Source organism: Falco cherrug, chromosome 11 (assembly GCF_023634085.1).
Source record: "Falco cherrug isolate bFalChe1 chromosome 11, bFalChe1.pri, whole genome shotgun sequence".
In the NCBI taxonomy this organism is placed as follows: domain Eukaryota; kingdom Metazoa; phylum Chordata; class Aves; order Falconiformes; family Falconidae; genus Falco; species Falco cherrug.
In genome coordinates this window covers 25,180,901-25,203,256 of record NC_073707.1, presented here as the reverse complement: position 1 = coordinate 25,203,256, position 22,356 = coordinate 25,180,901, and the positions used below count along the sequence as shown (strand labels likewise).

General features: G+C 36.9%; 1 protein-coding gene across 2 annotated transcripts in view; it reads right to left on the bottom strand.

Moving 5' to 3' along the window:
- Positions 1 to 22,356, bottom strand: part of PEX5L (peroxisomal biogenesis factor 5 like) — a 117,021-nt gene that overhangs the window by 7,477 nt on the left and 87,188 nt on the right. For both annotated transcript variants that reach the window (XM_014282396.3, XM_055724079.1), the window contains exons 3-12: positions 20,969 to 21,178; positions 19,724 to 19,847; positions 18,462 to 18,558; positions 12,248 to 12,343; positions 5,487 to 5,603; positions 4,416 to 4,559; positions 3,474 to 3,544; positions 2,082 to 2,279; positions 568 to 733; positions 53 to 210 (exon numbers count right to left, since the gene is read on the bottom strand). In XM_014282396.3, the coding sequence (XP_014137871.2) occupies positions 53 to 210; positions 568 to 733; positions 2,082 to 2,279; positions 3,474 to 3,544; positions 4,416 to 4,559; positions 5,487 to 5,603; positions 12,248 to 12,343; positions 18,462 to 18,558; positions 19,724 to 19,847; positions 20,969 to 21,178 (1,381 nt within the window). The remainder of the gene's footprint in view (positions 1 to 52; positions 211 to 567; positions 734 to 2,081; positions 2,280 to 3,473; positions 3,545 to 4,415; positions 4,560 to 5,486; positions 5,604 to 12,247; positions 12,344 to 18,461; positions 18,559 to 19,723; positions 19,848 to 20,968; positions 21,179 to 22,356) is intronic.

Here is a 22,356-nt window from a genome sequence, read left to right as displayed (position 1 = left end):
ACTTGGTAGTTATGGTCCCTCAGTTTTTTGTTTACATGTTTTTGTAACTTACCTGTATGCCCCTAGGTTGATGCAGCTTATCCCTAAATTGTATCTGGACCTAATGAAGCCAGGCTGTATTTCTAAAGCACGTGTGTAGGCCTCGACAGCTTCTTCGCTTCGATCTCCGTTTGCCAAGGTTGCTCCAAGACGGTTCCATAATGTATAGTCCTGGTGTGAAAGTGAGTTTTAAAAGGGACATAATAGCTTGGTTTTGCTTGCAAAGCAAGGAGGACTGCAGAAAATAACAGTATCGTATTTTCTCTTAATTGACATGGAACGTGAGGTTCTGAGTCATGATTACAGGCAACTTTATGTAACTAGTACAATTAATCAGCACACAGCTAGAAATTGGACATGTATAAATCTGCTTCTAAATGGGACTGTCTTGTAATTAACATTTCTATTTCAGGTATTAAAATTTTAATGGATAAAGTGACATCTCATTAATATTAGACTGATCAAAAGGGGAGAAAGAAAATGGCTTGTGAAGCTAAATTCTTAAAAATGTGAAAACATAAAATGTACCTCTGGTCGAACAGTTAAAGCAGCACTAAATGCATCTATTGCTCTGTTAAATTCTCCATTCAGGTGGAAAAGAACTCCAAGTCCCGTCTGCAAGTCGGGGTCTATCATATCACCATTCTGGTGAGCAGCCTCCAGGTATAAATCCTTTACTTCTTCAAGTAATGAACTAGACAAGGGTGGAAAATAACTTAAAAGTTCCATCTTACAGTTCTTTACAAATATTGCAATATTGATTGCATAGCCAGAAATGAGAATCCTTGTAATGGATTTGTCAGAAGTGATATACTCCTAAAAGTTGAAAATAAGCTTCTTCAGCTTTATCATGACAAAGATTTACTTCCAGGTGCTGTTTTAAACTCATGTATGGAACAAAAGGGTTCACCTATATAATGAAGTCAAAGTGCAGCTATGACCCCAAGTGAGATTAACTTGAAAGCTTATTAAAACTATTAAAATTAGATGAGTTTCTCAGACGTAAAAGAGTTCTTTACTGGCAAAAATAGTAGTCATTCTTAGGAGGAATAGATCAAGTGACTAGCCAAGACCCCTGAAGAAAGATGTCAAAATTTAAGACTTCTGTACCCATGGTAGGCTTCACAAAACCTGTGCACTGACAAAACCAGATGTCAGTGGGATGAAGCCAAAGTAGAATAACACACTTAGCAATTACGCAGAACTTGCATATTTTATTTTTGCTTATACTCAATTATCTTGTCAACCCAGGGCTTGTTAGTGATAAGGGTAAAACATCAAGCCTGTCTTCAAAATGACAAACAGTGAGATAGCCCTAGTGTTTTAGCTCTGTAAATGATGTTTATGCTTTTAATGGCTTTATCGTGCATCTCACAATTCAGAGATGCTTATTTATTGACCTTATGGAATCATGAAGAAGGGCTGCCAACTCATGAATTGTATTGTAATTTAAAATGGCTGCCAGCTCCCATTACGGTATGCTGGGCTGAAGTCAAATAAAATGACTACGCTACCTCTGGTTAGAACCAGAATGGCTTTTAAACAAGCAGATGCTACCTCCCAATATTTTCAGTGGAGTGGAGCCATGTCCCATTACAAAATGGCTACAATTCCTGCATTCTAGTGGCTTGGTTGGGATATAGGAAATACGATGAACAGTAGGAAGAACACATGTAGCACAGGATACAGGCCTGGTATGGATTTGGAAGCAGCTGAAGAATACAGATGCGGGATGTGGCAATACAGAGGCAGCAGACAGGGTCAGAAGGAAGTGATGGGAGTTGAGGGGAAGCATGTCTTTTTAGCTGCTTTATTATTTATTTTTTTTTTTTAACTTCCAGGGGTGGCATAAGATATAGCCTTCTGTCACTAAACCAAATGTCCTGTGTTGGCTTCCCAGCCACTCCTGCCACTAGAGAGACATTGGGCCTTCCATCACAGGGAACGGGCTAGACATCTACAGAGTAAAGGGGCAAAGTATGCACCTTCATTTCTAGTGATGTCATTAAAATTTCCACCATCAGGATTTACACGGCATTTACCTTTCATCTGATGTCTTAGACATTCTTCTGGTGAGTGCTGGGGACCCTTTTTTGCTTTTTGCTATGTACTTGTATTTTGGATTTTGCTTTATCCAGTTTCTTAGAGCTTGATAGGCTTCTTGTTGATGGCCAGTGTTAGTATAACTTACAGCCAGGGCCATTAGAGCTTTTAGGTTGTTTGGCTGTAGTTCCAAGCACCTAGGCAGAAAATAAAAATATACTGAAAAATATTCCAAAATAATCTCGGGAAAAAAACCCCACAAATAAAAATCACTCTAACAATTAAGATCTACCCAGTAATGCTTTTAAGGAGGGACTTGGTCTTATTTTTCTGTGATAAATGCATTATGCATATGTTCACACACGCACGCACGCATGTTGCTGTGTATACACACATATGTACATAAACACGTGCATACGAGTTTTGTTTTCATCCTTCTGGTTATGAGTAAATGTAGGTAAATTCATTTTTATAATATCTGTCTGTTGAAGTGAAGCTTCACGTAAATTCAAGCAAACCATTTAATATGCCTTGCAACTATACAAAAAGGTATCTTGAAGACAATTTCTTCCATTCTTATGACTCTTCTCAGTCATCCTGAATTTTCAGTTTTTCTTTAATAAAGCTGGAGCCAATCAACTCAAGCAGTCGTTCTATGGTTATATACCATTAACTGAAAACAGAATCTAGTCTACTTTGTGAACATCACTGTTGCTTGTTTCAAAACTGCGGGGATGAACAAGCCCTAAATCAGGCAGCCCCTTGGATCTCTACCCAGGAAAGCTGGTAAGCTACATATAAATAAGTTAGAGTATCCTTAAGTGAAATGGCTCGATAATTAACATTGCTAGTGCAATTGAATATGGAGAGGGTACATGCTTTAAATGGAAACGGGAAAACCTACTACAGAAAGATAATAATAATGCTGATATTTTGGAACTGACATACTACATACAAGCATACTGTGATCTTCACATCTCTATCAACCTAAAAATGTTGTACATTTACTATTCAGCAGCTGAAGAGAGCTCATGCCAATTAAGGAAACCCCTTCATTAAGGGACAGACTACAGAAAATATGCCAAGTGGCTAGAATATAAAAAAGGCACTTTATTTGCATTATGCCTCATTAACGTTTATCAGGTCGTGTAACTTTTCTTTTGTGCAACTACCTAAATTGCCAGATTAAATATTGAACTTATTTAATAAAGCAGAAATACTAATCACTAATCATCCCTCTGAAGTACTGGGAAGACTTCTATGTTTATATCAATGCTTTACTTAGTTAAATAAATGCTTCATGTTACAAGATAAGTATGACATTAAATATACCTAGGCCTCCACTACCCAATACTCATCAGACCCCTTATTTAGCAATTACATTCATCTACCTTTGGAGGGCGACAATGGCTGCCTGCTCATTTTCATTCTCTGCCTGTGTTATACCCAGGAACTGCCAGGCCTGCAAAAATTATCATTATTGTATTATTATGTTATATATACCCAACTGCAAGAAAATTTATGACTAATATCACCGTTAAGCAGCAGAGTGAATAAAAATAGCAGATCTTTCCAGCACTAACTACAGGTTTTTCTACAGTGTGCATACCAGCAGTACAAATCAATGCAGTTTTCAGTATCTTTGGGCCTGGTAGTATTTGTAATCAGTGAATGCAAAGGTATTTTGCCAGTGTATGATCCCATGATGATTTCTTAGATTTGATTTACTGTACATTTTAAATGTTGGAATTTTATGGAAAACAGTGAAGAACAATTATTAAGTTGTATAGGAGGTTTAAGGGATTCTAGGAGGCCCGGAGATTCTCTCTGCTTTTCAAAGTACTGCTGCTTAGTTTAATGTAGCAATAGATTCAAAGGGACCTAGATATTCACACTGTAGATATTTTTCATGCTTCACAGAAATCAGACTTTAAATACATACTCATTGAAAACATCAATATTGCAGAAGTTGATACAACTCTTAAGAAATTGTCAATATTCTTGTTAAATCAAAAATGTTCATCTTTTCAATAGCAGTGTTTAAAAGATAGTTTGAAAACACCAGGAAAAGAAGGAAAGGTTTGAAATATTGTTGCTTTTGAATGCTTTCAGATGATAACTTGGAAATGCTATCATTTCAAAAACAAATTCTCATCTTATGGAAAGCTCACCTTTCTCTAGTTCAAGGCATACACTATTCCAAAACTGCTGTTAGCATTCAGTCTGTTTCAGTCAGTCATGACTAGCAAAGGTTTGGGCCCTGAAATCATTCCATCATTGCATGTTGAAGGGAGTCCCCTTCTCCTTTATCAGTAAAAGGCATGAGTAAATACCTCGGCATCATTGGGTTCTTGTAGAATAGCAGCCTCCAGGTATAAGATTGTAACTGGCAGGTCACCTTCTTTCATTTTTTTCAGTCCTTCCTCAAAAGCACCAGGCCAGTCTTTGAAGGGATTGTCAGTATGGAAATAATAACCCTGGAGAAGAGAGATAATGTAGCCACGATGAAGCACTGTAGCAAGGAATGGCAACTTTTTAAAACTGGCTCACTGTTTTCCAACTGGATGTAAACATCCCTTGTTCTGTGAAAATGGTATGAGCTCCCCCATGAAATTTCAGTGACGAAAAGCATAAAAAGTGAGCATCACTGGACATTTATGCTGTCTTTATTTTTACTTTAGCTCTGAAGTTATACATACTGGTACTCACGTGGGGCTCTCCTGCTCGCATCAAAGATAATGGCAAGAACTCGCACTGCCTACAATAACAGCAGAACTGAACCTAGCATGAGCCCCGCACATCCAATTTGGTGGTAAAGAGCACACATCAAGCACTTCACTCCCTGCAGTGCCTGTAACACGTTGTATGTTCAGTTAATACCCTGATATCTTCAATTAAACTTCAAGGTACAGAACAGTGTTGTAAGCACCTGAATTTATTTTAATATTTTTTTAATTTTTGCCTTTTTCTCTTTTTGCCACTGCAGTGTAAAGGGTGTATGCTAATACCAGCTACATAACAGAAATCAAATTAAAACATACAATGGAGGGAATAAAGAAGAGAGACAGAATCTCTATCATTTCTATTCTCAACAGTGTTTGAATGTTCAGATTTTTTTATTTGGTGCTCTTCCTTAAGTGCCCATCTTTAAAGATGCCCATAATCCAGCAGTTTGCTTTTTGATCCTTGTGGCTGAATTCAGGCAGTGTGCAAATCTAAATGTATTCTCACTATGGTAAGGTCTTTTAAGTCTACCTTGCTCACAGACAATTACAGAGGATGAGCTCCTTTGGGTAAAATTAGCTTCCAATGCCCAAAGAGTTTTCTAGGATTCCCTTGAATAGCTGAGGCTCATCTCAAAGTTTCACAGGAAGGATGTACTGTATTAAAAAACTTTGTAGTACCTTCTCAATGGTTGAGATGGTAACTTGTCCTGGTGCTTCCTGGTTCTCTGAAATCCAGTTTCTGCGAGCCATTTCTTCCCATTCTGCTTGCATTTTATCCCAAAACTCTGTGTCTGACTAGAAGAAAAAGAGGAAAAAAGGAAAGAAAATGAACAACAAAACTTTAAAGTGAAATGGTAAGCTTTTAATTTTTTTCTACCAGTGGTCTGAGACTGGCAATTTTGCTTAGCAGTATTAATTCTACAAATAGTCATACTGACTGAAATACTACTGGTTATATTTGGAATTCCTTATAATTAAATTTCATCTCTTATATTGGAATGCATTTGGTCAACAGAAAATTCTTTATCTCAGAGGCAGCGTGTGTCCTACTTGAAAGAGGATTTGCAGCAGCTTACAATGCATGTTATTGATGCTAATAGCAAATTGTTACATAAAATTTGAAGGAAATGAATGCTGCTAGTCCCTGGCCAATAAAAAAAGAAAGAAAAAATCAGCTAAGTGTATATGCTAAATAGCAATAGATATAACATTTTAAAAGAGAACAAGCATCCCACTATAGGTATATTCAGCATGATTTTCAGCTACCTAAAAGAGTAATGGCAAAGGTGTTTGCACAAAAGAATACAAATGTTTGAGGGTTTTTTGACATAGTGGAGAGATCTTAATATTGCATCGCATATGTGCTGGTGAGAGGAATCTATAATAGATTATAAAATTGTACAGTAAGATTAACATTCATCTCAAAGATAAGAGGGGAAAAATACACAAGAGAAACAGAAATGATGAAAAAAGAATGAGATTTGGACCATTTGGACTGGTGTAATGACCAGAATGAGGCTACTGCAGCTACTAGAAAATGATGCCAAAACCCAGAAATAGGATTAAAAAAAAAAAAAAAAAAAAAAAGATGGGAGAATCCAAGTTAAGGTGCTACTTTTTTTCAGCCTCCACATATTAGTCATAACCCCTGAAAACCAGTTCTATAGCAGAATATATGCTCAGCATTACCAGCACTTGCCAAATTCTCCAGTTCCTACAAGGTCATGGCCAGAACCTCAGTGAACTGACACTACTGAGGACATACTTTCTCACCTTATTTATGTCAAAGACAACAACACAAATAATTCTACTGAGGTTTAGCCAGAACTATTTGAGAGCGAGGTGCTAATCAAAATTAAATAAAATAGTCCAGATAGTTTGTCTGAATCTTCATTACAAGACTGACTGCTTTGCTACTGCTCCACAGCCAGGCATAATTTGCAAAAACAGAATTTAGTCTGTGATAGCATGGCTTGCTCAATCCTCCTTAGGTACTTGGAAAAAAGAAAGCAGGCTTTACTATACCTAGAATGAGTCAGCAATGAGTACATTTGAGACTAGGTGGGAAGGGCTAGGAGGACTTGTGCCGGCTAACATTGGGTCTGGTTGCTTATGATGACAAGGCTCTTTATGAACGGCAAGGTGTATTCCCTCCAGAAACCTAACAGGCATTTCCCTTTGGTTCTTGCTGTAGCATGTGCCTTCTAGTACCCAGCACTTTCTTCCCGGAGACTCAGAATTGTCTGAATTAATGCAATTACTGGCTCTGTGAAGGTACTTGCTATGTTCCTCTGTGGACTAGGAAACAAATGTGAATAACTCACTCCTGGAGAGATTTTACTCTTTGTATTAGAAGCAAACAGAACTTGACAACTCTGTTACGCAACAACTTCCAAGGTTTCAAAATTTGCTTTCGTTCCAAATTTGAAGGAAATATGGTCTTATAAATAGCTGTGAGATTGTGCTGAAATGTCCACTTAGGGTTTGAAAAGGCTAGGATAACGAATCAGATGATTCCCTTTTTCACTCTTATCAGCCGTGACCAGAGGCACTTGAATCCCTTAAACTATCCTGCTCAACAGATGTCTCTATCAACTGTTTTGCATTCAGTGCAAATCTGCACTGCACTGAAGAAAAATTACTTGACCATGTTTTTACTAGCAGTAATTTTGAGATTCAGCATGAGGAAAGGAGTGGAAACTTCCCCTTCCTATTAATAAGTAAAACTACTGAAAATTAATTAATAATGCCTTTTAAAACCATTAATGCATAGAACTAATTATATATATATATATATATATATATATATATGATGTATATATTGGAATTTTTGTTTTGTATTTTTCCCACAAAAATCCCTTATGGTTTGGAAACACATCAAATCACATTTCTGCAGATCATAAGCAAGCATATAAGTCGTTTTAGGTCTTAAGTTCAAATTCTGCTACTTAATTGCATGCATATTTATCATTCACACAGAAGTTCACTGTGTGCCTACTCCACTTAAAAAGCTAATAAATTACCATGCATTCAAGTAGCCACGCTTAACGTCTAGCTGTAGGGACTCAAAGGTGGAGGAAAAAATTTAATCTGCTTTGCTATTATGCCTTTCAACTCATCATATGCTATTTGGACACAGGCCAGGACCCAACTGTTATTTTGCAACTATAAGCAAAGATTTTCTTGTTTGGGCCAAATGGGCTCAAGCCCCAGTGACAGCTTTCTAAGTACTCCAGCATGAGGAGTTGCTGAAACTGGTATGGCAAAGCTGCACTGAGCGACTGGATCCGACACAGTCATGGCACCTGGTAAACTGCTGTAATACTGCCCTGACAAATACCGATGTCAACAGCAGAGCAGTTTTAATGTCCTTGAGCAAGAGGACCGTAAATATTACACAGTCTTTCTTAAAGCCCCAAGTCTATTTCAGCTGTCGTTAGTAGCAATCTTTTCATGGTCTTCAGTGGCAGGAGGGTTAAATTAGTATGGAGTGTTTCTGAAAATGTGCTTTTGCATCAAGACTGCTAGATCTAATTTTAACTCTATTTGCTATGTGGCTGGTGCCAATTACCTCATTTCAATGTTTTTGCTACCTTAATGCTGGCAAATTACTTTGGATGTACCAAAAGTCTTCAGACCAGTTGAACACGTTTTACACATTCTCAGATCATCTGCAGCAGTTAAGTGGAACGACGACCAGGAAAAACATTCGTACCATCTGACTACTTCCAAGCAGAAAATTCTGCATTTTGTGAAAGAGGCTATTTTTACTCTTAGTATTTAAAAATATGCTGAAGCAGTTAAACAAATGGGAGCCAAAGTATTTCCAGGCTTTTTACTTCCTATGATACAGTTAGAGGGGGTGGGGGGTGTGCTTTCTGAATACTGCTAGCTGATTTCTAAACTTACCTATTTTCATAACCTTTAGAATAGAATTTTGTTTATCCTGTAATGCCAAAAATTAATTTGCACTGTTCCTTCTTGACCAATGCATAAGGAAGGAAGGTTCTGTGGTTGTTCTTTCTTTGAATTACTGCATCGCTATACTTTTCTATGTGAAAGACACAGTAAGTTAAGTTTATGGGCTAACTACATAAGAATTCCTTAGGTGATAGCTTCTCAAAGCAAAATTTGAAATACGCTTTTTTAATAAAGTTTAGAGATAAAAAATGTATGTCAAGGCAAAGACTCCCGTTGTGACTTGAGAGAGTCCCAAATAAAATGCATCTGAATGACTCAGGTTCCTAGATTCCAGTTTAAAATGTAGTTCAGGCAGTCTTGGGGACATCTGAAAGGGATGTCAAAATAGTGAGATGGGAATACCATGGACAGATACAGAAAGGATTCTAACCGGTGTTCGTGGGAACCACAAAGCTGATGATTCCAGACTATGTTTTCCTAGGCTGAAATAAATTAATCCCATCTTCTTCCTACTATTGTCATATAGTTTAGCTGTAATATGTCCTGATGCTTCATAACAGTATATTATGCAGCAGATGGCTCATGTGACATGGTGTTGTAAATAAAATGATGCTGAGAAGAACAGCTCAGAACTTCTTTTGTGTAAACTCACAAAACTGTGTCATCTGCAGTTTAATCTCTACATCAGGGAAATGTGGAATAAGAAAATCTCAAAATTGTTTATTTCTATCTCTAAGACTTTTCTCAGTTGGAACGTTTTGCACTTCCTCGGTTTCATTTTTATTTATTCTAATTCATTACCAATAGGATGGTAGATAATAAACCAATCTTTTTAACAGAATATAGGTACAGGATGGATCTGAATCCCCATGCAGGCATTTAAAAAAATTCAGAAGTACCTATTTTTGATAAAACACAGCTAATTATTAGAAAGATTACATTAAAACATATTTGGAATGGCACTTGGAAATCATAAAGACTTTAGGCTATTTGTGCTTCCCTCACATGTATAGCAAAGGGATGAAGCAGAAATCAAATCCGATTTCCAGAATGACGGAAAAGGCAGTGAAGTCTGCAAGCAAGCAATCACTGCAAGTGAATCTGGACCCTATCTAATAAGAAAAAAAAGCTAATTTACTTACCTCTTTATTCTTAAAAGATTCCCCAATGACATAAACATCTTTAAACCTTCTTAAGAAAGAATTACCTCACAGATCTTCATTAATCTCGAAGTTTGACATCTTAAAACCATTCCCAAAGCTCTGAAGTGAATAATGGGTGGAGGATAAAGTTTTGTGTCTCCATTTACTGAATTGTTAATTAATTCCTTTCGAACTAGGCCACAAAGAACCTGAGATTTCCTTCCTTTTCTTGATCAGTTTTCTGGCTAATCTTACCACTTGGAGCTTTCCCAGTTGAGGAATATTACAGAAACATCCAAAGCCTAAAAAATGAATTTTTGAACTGTATCTATTCTCCGCTTAAGAAAGTGCTAATCTTTCTGAGATGGGCTGCAATTTATTTCGATCACTCTAGCTTTCTTACCGCTTCATTTTAGCTAGGATGAAAATTCAACTCTTTTCATATGCAAATGGAATAACTGCTCTATAAGGTCTTGAAGAGTCCTTTCCTTTACATTTAACTAGCTGGACCAAGTTTCTATTTTAAGCAGAAAGTATAATTTAAGACTGCCAGATACCCAGTTAGGGAAACATTTAATGAGATTCCTTTTAATAGCTGGTTTTGAGACTACAGTAAAGTATTTTAACAACCTGTCTTTGTTTCCTCAGAATGACCTTTTAACGTGCAGGGCTTTTTTTAACAATACATTCTCCTCCTTACTTTACTCTGTAAAGTAATCCAGTAGTGTCTTGTAATCTGTTGGCCTCAACTCATTCTTCTTCCTGCTGAATGTCTGGGAACTCTCCATCGCACGTGGTGTCTGGCAGTCACAAGAGTACTGACACCATTTGCTTAACCACTAACCATAATGCAGAGATGTTCATCATCAGATTCCCTGTGTCGCAATCACAGATCACAGCACGATATGACCCACCTTACGGATCAGTCTGCAGTGCAATTAGGAACAACTTGAGCATTTTAAGCAGTGGCAATTGGAAAGCAGGTCTCTCCTTCCCTGCCAGGAGCAAATGTGTACTATGTGCAACATCAAAAAATCTATTGTGTGTCACCAGCAGTTGTTTATAAAGAATCTATTTGATCAAGAAAAGCAATGCACTTAGAAAATACATTAAAAGTGCATTCAGTGTATCCTTTATAAAACAGCTAACTTACTGATTGTGTCCATTTTAGCCTTGTACACTGAGAAGAAATTGTGTGCAGTGAGATCCTAATGAAACCATGGTAGAAACCATGCAGTCTTACCTTAGTGTATCGTGAAAAAAAAAAAACCAAATCACATTAATTTCTTAAATAAGAAATTCTGTTTCTAGATAGAAGCCAGCATATGATTTAGGCCTAGTTTTGTTTGTTATCAATCAAAATTAGTCTAGAACAGGTCAAATGCCAACATTGGAATTACAAGGAGTTCGAGGAGTATTAAAATACAGATGCTAAAATTTAAATCTAAATTCAAATATCCCTAAAGTGTTCTAGATTTCTGGGGCCAAATGAGACTGCAGTTCATTCTAGAAATAATCAGTTTTCAGGAGTCTGTTTCATAGCTTTATCCTTTCCACCCTAAAAACTCATTTCAGTGGCTGTTACATAATTCAGCCTGAATTCTTGCTTTTGGTAGGGTGCAGCTGTCTTGGCTTCTTGTGGCTGGTGATGGGATTTTGAAGGGTTACCAAATGAATCCCTGAGAAGATATGACGTTCAAGTTAGATGCTTAAGCGTAATTTTTTATTGGATTATGATAAAAAAACTGTATGCCATCTTGTTTCTAGACAGGGTCAGGATTTCAACTGCAACTAGTGTAGGGCTACACTCAAGAGGCATTTTTCATGTTGGAGAAGTAGTAATAAGTGAAAAAACCAGAAATGCAATAGGACAACTACCCAAATGCCTGCATCTTTTCAGACTAAATTGATTTGTCAGGAAATGCATGGTTGCTGCTATATGTGCAGTTATCCATTACAGCAGGCAATCATTCTATTTAACAATGATTCTGAATTCCAGTTTCACTGTGAACTGGTTTGTGTCTGAGCTTAAACAACTGATTGCACACATTCAGTTGCTGGGGAAAAATATCTTTCACTCTCACACTTTAACTTTGGAAGTTCTTACATTTATGGGGATTTTTTCTTGACCCACTTGCTATAGCAATAAAAATCACGCTTGAAAAGTTGGTTCTGTCTAATCTTCATTTATAGCTAAGGTTATTATTTGGGTTTTTTAAGAGAGAAACAACTCTCTTATGTGGGTAACTCCAGGAAACATATCTTTTATCTGCTTTGAATAATTCAGTTTTGACTTTCTCCTATATGTGTGCTGCAAGATGAATAAGAAATCTGTAGAACATGAACTGAAAATGAAAACAGTAAATGAAGCAATACCTCAACAGCTGCCTTTGCTCTTTCAAATTCCTCCTCCAAGGAGTGATTTCTAGAGAGAAGAGGCCCTCCCCAACGCTGCTCCTTAGTTGATCGTGCCTAAAAAATAAAAGAATAAATCAGAAAGGGATGATATACTCTCTTCCACATTTCTGAGTTATTTCCTTAATTGCCTAGAGCCCAAAGTGGCTTTTTTCTTGGGCAAAACTAGTTGTGTTCCAGCATGAATTCCTCATAATTCTCTTACAGTGTAGCAGAGATCATTCCTCATGGGAAACAGAGTAATTTATCTCTTTGAACTTTTCTTTTCACTCAAGATGTGTGAAAGATAAAGAGATATTCTAGGAAAGACAATGCAAGACTTGGTCTACAAAGGGAAGAGCTGACTGTTTTGTATAAGACTTTCACCTTAATTGTTCCTTCTACTGTATTATGACTGTGGCAACATATTCCACTCACTGTGCTCCAGGAAGAAAACTTCTCATTTTCCCTGGACATTTTGTAGTTTTCTTTCAGGTTCTGTTTGGGTTCACATTGAAGAGCCAGGTTTGCTATGGATTTCACTGGAAGGACAAATCCTTTTGACAATCAGCATTTCTCTCTTCTGTATCTTACTATCAGTCAATCCCATTGGAATTACAGAACAAGTTTCTCCCTGTTCTTTTATTATTTTTTTTTTCTTTTCCCACAAAAGGCATGGTACAAAACCAAATAGATTTCAATGATGGCACAGAAAAGCACAAAGTGCCCTAATCTCGCTAAACAGAGCTCTGACTGCTAATCCCTTCCCTCATGTTTGTCAAAGCTTAAACTCATTAGCCACTTGTCTGACCATGGTCCCAACTGCATTAATTTACGTGATTACATTTCTGATGACTGTACTTGTAATATTCAATTTCAACGAGCCACATTGCTAAAAGACTAATTTTGCTCAGACTCATTGGGCTCTATCTGCAAGTGCTGGAATGTGCACCGCTGGGGTGAAACAACCAACACATTCCTGAGTTTTCGTATGGGTAAATGTGCAATGTGTGGTCAAACAGGTATGTCTGTGTGTGTACACATGTGGGTTTTTACCTAAAAAGATGACATTCATTTGTCAATCTAGCCCTAAAGTTTCTGTTTTGTCCCTGAGTTTTTGGTCTTTCTGGTAGAGATTGATGAAAGAAATGTATATTGGGTTGATGATACACTTAGGTTTAGAAAAGAGTGATTCAGCACGTGGGAGTGGGGGGGGGAGGGGCACTGTGCGTTCTTCTGTGTTGGCTTCTGAACGTTGTTACAAGTGACAGGAAGCACAGAGCATGAGGGAAGGTCTACACTGAGCATCGTTGTTTCTGCTTTCACGTCTTCTACCTCTGGGCCATGTTGTTTGGTAAATATTTTTTTCTTCCGTGAGGCAGGAAGAGATTTCAGGTTGTCATTGAAAACATTCCAAAATCCAGTCCTATACACAAACCAGTTATTTTACTGATTAATAGAATTTAGGGCAGAATAGATAACTGGTTCAAATTGTCTGTCTATACATCACATGATGGTATTTGTCACTCAACGTGCACAGGATGAAACTGACATTCCACAGAGAAGAAATTGATGTTGTCTGGAATACATGTCTTTGAGGAAGGTGCTTGGGTTTAATTTGAAGTTATCAAGAGACCTTAATCTTATCACTTTGTTTGCAGAATTGTTTAATTGTCCTTCTTGTTTCTCTTATTAATTTTCATTTTGGTTTCCAACTATCATTTCTTATTCTCTTTCCAGTAGTTTAAAGCACTTTTTAGTACCCCTTATTTTCTCTACGGATACTGATGACTTCAATCAGATTTTAATTGTCTTTTAAATGATGTAAAGAGACTGAGATCTTAAATTTTCTCATTATGAGGCATTTTATTCAGATTTCAACCTTTTTTGTGTCTCTCTTTGACTCTCCCTCTTTGCTTTTTTTATAGCTTTATTTTTTCATAACCATACAAACAACAAAAGTGAACTCTATATTCCAGTATCTGTCTTGCCATTTCTCTATACAGCAATCAGGCGATCTCCTATCTCCCACTAATTATGTCTGCTTCTACACGCTCCTCTTGCCACAGTACTGCACAGGGAGCACTCATGTTGATATCCTCGTACACTCTGAGCCATGGATTCTTTTCAAATGGCCTTCCAGCGTAGTGTTGTAATTAGAGCCTGCGGCCTTGTTCTGACCGAAATGTATCATTTTTCTAGTGACTATGTTGGAACATGTATTTATACAGATGTCTTGGTCACTAGCTCACTTTCATGACTGCCTTATTCACATTTTTTTGCATTCCACTGTTGCATCATACACAAATTTTATCAGGAATGCTTGCATATTTTTTTTCAGATCAATAATACTGAAGATCATGGTTTCTCTTCGGAATCAGAGAAGAACTCCTATGTGATTACAATTCCTAGTAAATAATTAACGTTCTTGACATCTTAGGTTAGCCAGTTTTAATCTGTTTTAACAGCTGCTTTATTCATATTGTATGGTGCTAATTTAAAAATCAGAACATGGTATGTTAATTCAAACATCTTGCAGAATATCACACAGCAACATTTATCAACCTGACCTGTAATCTGATCAAAGAATTAAAGCTGGTTTTCTTGACACAAAACTCTGTTGATAGACATTAATTGTGTTCCTAGCCTTTTCATTATTTACGAGTTGGCTCTTGCAAACTCTTTGATTACTTCCACTTTTTAATCTTTTGTTTCCAGTGACTGCAATTTCCTTAGGTCAAGGACAATACTGTAAATAATGATGTTCAGGCTGAGTAGTGCTGCAGAAAGGGAAAGTGAGCTTGCTGGAGCAGTACAGAGGCGAGGAGGAAGAGGACAAGGAGCACAGAAGTCCTCTCCTCTGCCCCATGTCCGAGTATACTCATCGTCCGCGCATAATCCCTGCAGAAATGTACTTTCTCCTCCATTAAATGCACAGCCGGAAGTCAAAAAGTAATTAACAGAACCCACATAAGCTGCATTTGCATATCGACAATGCAGAGTCATGTTCTGAGTTGTGATACCCAGGAATGAAAGACCCCACATGTAACAAACACGCTGCCTTTCACTAGTGCAGGAAGAGAGGGGATGGGCATGGAGTGCCAGCATGGGAGAACTTCACACCTCCAGCTGGTGATGGGGTGTCTCCCATAAGGGGAGCCCAAGGTGGGGTATGGGTCAGGGTGGAATGGGTTCGTCTGAGGCATGGACACTCTGCACACACTGTGGTTTGATATGCTCACCACTCTACAATGGAGGTGCTGTAGCTGATCACTGGCTGCTGTCTTCAGGGACAAAATCTTCCATTCCAATGCATTTGCACACACTTTCCTGTGTTTGTAGTCTGCTTATGTGCTGTTGGACCTTAACTGTTGGTGAAAGGCTTAAATTGTAGTCTTAACTTTTGAGCAGGTCTTCAAGTAATGAGCTAAATCTGTCCCTTGTAACTCTTCATTTCATTAGAGTAACTGGCACATCCAAGGAGAGCTGGGGCCATTAGTCTTACTGTAGGTATTTGGGAGAAGTGAGGAATAGATTTTGCATTCTAAATATTGTTGCTGCAAACTGCAGATTTCTAAGGTTTACAGGCTTTTGTTATGTCTTTGTCTAAGAGTGCTGACATAAAAGAGTTGGATACAGTTGTTTAGCATGTCAGCGGTTTTGTGTATGCATTCTGGGTGGGCAATAAAATATCTAAAATGCCCAGGGAGGTATTTAGAGAGTTAAAACATGAGAACATTTTATGCATACATAACTGAACATATCTCTCTCTGCAGTTTGTAATTATAAGGGAAAAAATAAACCTTCAAAAAACCCCAAACACTGTAGGATATCTCAGTACTAATAAAAGTGTAACAAGGAACTTTCCCAAATGGTAGATAAAAGGAAGAACAAAGATACTTTGGGCCAATGCAGTTTAAGAGTTCATAATAGGTAACGTATGATGTGAGTATAACACTGAGAAGCAAGACAGCCACATTCAGTGGCAGCCACCATGCTATTGCCCGTTCCAGCCTTCAAACACATTTCTTCCTCATTAATTCAAAGCTTGCCTTTGTGCTTTTGTATTGGCATAAGTGCTGGTAAACACAGGATTTTGTTAAGAAGATTGCATAATTTTAATGAAAATATGACCTAGTTCCTTAGCATTTCACTTTGAGGAACTAAATCTAACATGTCAAAGATGAGTGATGAAGGTGATTGTCTGAGAAAGTGCTGATGGAAAACTGCAGTGATTTTGACAGGATTAAATCTGTAGGGTATGGCAGAATCCATTGCATATGCAAAGGTTACCCTTAAATGAGACAGACAAGATCTATAGAGGACAAAGTATGGAAAACATATGGTTTGATAAAAGCTCTAACGTGATTTCTTTTACATGCAGATTAAGAACTCCGTCAAGACAGATGAGCCTGTTTGTTGGGAACTGACAACTTTGACAGTCCATGTATAAGTGGGGTGAAGCAGGCAGTGAATGAAAATACCAAATTTCTAAGTAAACTACAGAGAACAAGAACACAATCTCACTTCAGGTAATTTCTCTGCACTAATTACTGGTTTAACAGCATTTCATGACTTGAATAGATCACAAGTTTGAAAAAAAAGCAGCTTATGATAAAAGAAAACAAAACAAGATATGAAATATACCAGAGCAACAGATAAGAATTTTATACTCTGCTTCTTTTTCAACTTGTTCAACTTCACACTTCGTTTTTATTTTGAAATACTGGTCATTTTACACAATAGTATGGAGCCTCCACTGACTGAGTTTATACTGAATTACAACTGAGGATTTTTGCTTCTGCAGTTATTCTAGTGGAAGATAAACAGGAAATAGACCATATAAAGTAAAGAAGTTATATACTAAATTTGTAACTGCTTTTACAGAAAGCCACAGCACTTACATTCTGTGACAGTCACTTGATTTATGCACATCTTGGTTAAGCACAAACTTGCTGGCATTTAGATCTATTAGGCTGAGGAACAGCCTCCTAAAAAGAGGTTAGGTGTACTTAAAGATAAGATCGATGAAGCATGTGAAAACACACTGCCCATCTCAAGTGGATGATATTATGCAACAGATCTTTTCCATTACTAAGATGTGTAAATATATTGCACAGAAAGAGAAGGTATCATGCATTACAACCAGTATTAGGCTTTCCAAAGTGGAAAAAAATCCTGTTTGTAATGCAGGGAAGTAAAGGAGACTTTTCTCCTAACCAAAGCACAGGAATGGGTCCTGATAACAGTTCTATTTCTGCAAAAACCAGTGCAGAGTCTCAGGAAATACTTTTGGCATTGTAGTATCTCATTTTTCTATTTTCAAATGAGGCTATTTTTTTCTATTAATTTCCAGATTTTCCATCTGACAGAAAGCTTTTGAAGTCCAGGCCTAAAAATAGCTGTGGAAGAGGAGAAAATTATTTTCAACTAAAAGTTAATCCACCAGTCAACTCTCTCTTCCCCCTACCAGTAGCATTGGCTGAACTTGCAATCATTCAGTTAAAAAATAAGAAGCAGGAAAGATGTATAAGCAACCTGATCTACGTGAATGCATATTGAAATGTATGCTTGTACATATATATGCATATGTACATATCTAAAACCATACAACTCAAGTAATAATTTCCACAAGGTCCTGTCCAATATACAATATGACAGTGGAACTGGGCAAATCTACAACCTTCAGCTCAGAGCCCTCCGTATTAGAGTTCCTTTTCCAGCAGAAAAAAGTCCTTTGACCACACTGCTCTCCCACCTGTGGAGATAAACTGCTAATGAACGTTGGTCTAATGATTCCTTCCTGTATTGTCAGCCATTTCCCAATTCCGGGGATTTCTGTTGTCCAAGAGACCTTGAGGACAGTTATATTGCAGGCAGAGTGAACCATTAGAAGTTTGAATTTCAGAACTGGAAGAAGGAAAAACCCATGACGCTATAAACTGTAGTTTCAAGTCTTTCTGTACAGGAAGGTGACAGTTCACTGCAGTATTAAACCCATGTTTGAGATGCTGGCATAGTTAAGTGATTTTCGTAACATAATTTGGAAGCTGTGTGAAGATTCATCTGTATGAATCTTTTAACTGATGATCCTGAAAATATCTCTTAAATAGTTCTTCCATTATGTGAACGGTCAGCCAGTGGGATAATTCATACTTGTCTTTTAATTATTAATAAATCTGCCAAGTCCTCTTACCTGTGTTGCAGGTGCAAGTTCTAATTCTGATGTTGAATCAGAGTCCAAGGCACTCTTGACATTAGTCAGCTCAGGCTGTGATCTGTTTTCTGTGGACCTAAAAATAATGCGTTTACATATTCATCACTGCACACTAAGACGTGCTGCCTTGTGTCTTTCAGGTTCAGAAGCACATACTGATTAACTAGGTTATTTCTTTTAACTGAATTGTTTAACTTGCAGTTGTCAAAAGTGCCTGGATCCTTCTCAGTGTTCCCACCCTTAAGCTTTTCAGTCGCATGCAGACAATAGCTAATACAACAGAACAGCATCAGGCCTGACTCACCAGTAGAACCCTGGGTATATACTGGTGTGAAACTAGTATAATGGAATGAAGGCTTTGCCTCTACCACTAGGCTTCTGTTTCATAGCCAGGCAAAATGAGGTTATGCAAGGATATCAGGCTGTACCTGCCATCAGTGTCTAAGAATCAAGCACCACATTACAGGGGTTCATCATGGCACATGTGCATTTTTGTGCTACAATACGCTAATATTCTTTCTCCCTAGAAAATGAAACCCTGAAGACCAAAATCAAGTTAACCGAGCAAAACTTGTGTAAAGCTCTAAGTTAATGAAACACCCAGATAAAGGGCAGGTTAGGATACAGGATAATATAATTTGGTCAGAAAACTGCTTATAATGTACGAAAATGCTAATTATGGTCATGCATAATGTAGTAAATGAGTGTTGCTTATGTATCAGGAAGGCAGAAGAATTAGTATACATGAACTGTTCCCAAAAGGCAAAGTCCAATTCTTCCCTCATTTACATCCCCTGCAATTTTAGTTGGGCTGTGTGAAAGATGTAATACTTGGCTTGGGTGTTTTATCTTGCCTCTTCCAGTTATACACAAAAATTCTGCCCTCTTGGTAGCAAAACCAAGATACACGGGATATCCAGTGACTGTCAGATCACTGCCACGTATCCTTTTTTAGTCATTTATCTCACGTTTATAGTTGGGTTTGGATCACTGCATGCATCTATAGAATTCTCACCAACTTTTATTTATTAATTGCACCTGCTACTTTTCACAACATTAAAAATTGCTGGCAAAATGTCATTTTGTAGTGCACTTGCTTATGATACATTGTCCAAAAAGTCTGCTTAAACACATTTAATGTAATCATAACAGATTCAATAATACGACTTGTTATGGAGTATTTCTGTGACTTAGGAAAGCTGGACTGGAAATATTTTTGTAAGGAAAGCAAAAAGTTGTACCATAAAAGCTCTTTTGATGGAGCTCTAGATGATGATGTTCGCTCTGCCGAAGGGTGGACCTTGCTACTCCTGTCTCCGTGAAAACTGACATCATCCCATTTCTCTAGCTGTGTCTGAATATCAACTGAAATATAAGAAAAGAAAATACAAATCTTCTAAAGAAACTACTGCAGAAATTTTTATCTCCTCTATTAAATGTATGTTATAGAGAAAATGGTGCCACTGAAGACTGGTTTAGCTAAGGTCCAATATATAGAAATCTTTCTGGCTGATATTCTGTGAAAATAGTTGGGAATTCACAACACTTTTCTAAATCTATTACCATTCATGGTCAGAATGTTAGTGGAACTCGATTTAAAATCAGTGATTTGTATGTAATTTAGATCTGTTTATGAAATTATGCTAACTACTTGATAGTTTGGGATATTTTTAATTTCCTAATTGTAGTCAAATGGTAAAAATAAAACTTCTTTTAGTGAATATCGTTTAAAAATTACTATGTAGGCAACTGATATTATTCAGTCATATGCTGGACTTGCTTTGCAATACTCAGATGTTCAGCTCCTATTTGAAGATGAAGTTCTCTAAAAGAATTTCTGTACTGATGAATGGAAAATTTGCTACCTTGGTGCAAATTACATTTACCTTGCAAATTTCTCAGTTGCAGTGCAAGTAATTTAGTCTGGATGGAACTAAATTAAATTCACCTTTTCTAAAGCTTATCTATAGATCATGCTTGGCAGGATATTGAGTTGTGTTTGGGATTTTTTTTTCAATCTGTATAAATATAGTTCTTTTGTCAAGAATGGATTTTTTTTCTTTGTATGCATAGATACAGCAGTATTTACAAATGCAATGTGTATTTCTGACACCTGCATTCTGAAAAGAACATCCAGTATGGGCTGCCTCTGGTTTCTGTCCTTTACCAATTTCTCATCATACCCCTGTAGATTTTTCTACCACTTTACTCACCCTGCCTAAATTCTTTTTTGAAAGAATCCTTTCAAAACTTTATTTGCACATTTAGTGACAGCTTAATAGGTATAATGGCAAAGGCAAAATGTGTTCACAGTGTTTCAAGTTTAAAGTGCTTCAAGTAGTTTATAATGTGAAACAATGGTTACTCTCTCTGCTAAAATACGATGCAACAAAAATTCTGATGTTGCTTATTATTTTTTGATAGTAGCAAGGAGAAACTTGTGCTAAGAAGGCTATGCAGCACTGAGAAAATAGCTACACTCTTACCTAAATCTAGTGAAGACTTGTCTGCAACTCTGACAGTCTGGACTTTCTGCTCAGTATCCACACTGATAAGGTCAGAATTGTCTGTCTTCTTTCTGTGGGTTGAAGCTTTTAAGCCTTCACTTCTTGATGGATTCTCTGATTTCTTTGCTTTGTTTTGGGTTTGTAAGACAGGTTCACTAAGATCCAAGAGATCCAGACCTGTTGATAATACTTAGAGACAAAATGTTAGAATTCAATGTTATTTTAATTCAAATAGCTCACTTTTAGAAAATTTGGGTTAATTGGACAAAAAAGTTACTATTGTGTTGGCATTTGACTAGAGTAGGTGTATATTTCCTGGCTAAAGATGATAACCAGCATATTGAAGTATGACTAGGGATTTCAGGTGCTAAACTGGATGCAGTTTTAAAAAGCTTGATTTGCATAAAAGGCTTCTCCTCTGAAAATCTTAAAGACATCTTAGGTCTTAAGTTTATGGCCTTACGTAAGATTTTCTTATGTTGAGAGGGTTCCCTGTACAATTAGGCTTTTAGATAAGATTTGGTTTAATCTTACGATTTATCAAGTACTGGTAACAGCTGTTTAGGGCACAACTGTTGTGCCACATGGCATTACGGAGAAAGCTGTAGTAGTGGACTTCTTGGGTTATAAAGGAATAATAGTGTGTTTAGTAATGGTTTCTACCATTGTTGCTCTTTGTCTTTTGGGGTATAAATATTGAATATCATTATAAATTCTGCTGCTATTTTTATTAAGGACTACATCAGTATGAAAGGCATATTCAGTCTCAGCTCTTCATTTAGAAGTTCCTTAAAAAGTAACATTTAAAATTCTTTAGCACATAAAAGACAGAAAAACTTCTTTATCCTTGTTTTATAGGGCAGGTGATTTTGACAGATCAGTTTGTATTATCTCTTGCAGTGCTTTACCTGTGTTCTTGGTAAATCACTGCATTTCATCAATCTTCATAGAATAAAAATATTGTATTTTGTTATTACATAAATCTAATTACCCCCCTCCCCCACAATCTGATAGATATTCCAGGCAGATATAGGATCTACAGATACTTACCTTTTTACAACAAACACCACTCTTAAACAACCTGAAATATTTCTATTCATGCCTGTAGTATCTCTGACTATATATATAACAGGAAAAAATATCATTTACAATTGTTATTTAATTCAGTGTTCCAGTTTTTGTTATTAGAACTTGCATTTGCTTTAGACACATTAATTAGATGTGAGGGTAATCACCCAGCTGTCAATTATTCATTTAATAGTTTGCATGTATATAGATTTTAATTAAATAGCTTCTAACAAGCTAAGTCGTTTTAGGAGATAGCAATAGAACATAGTAGTGCTATGCTGATTTTATTTTATTGCAAT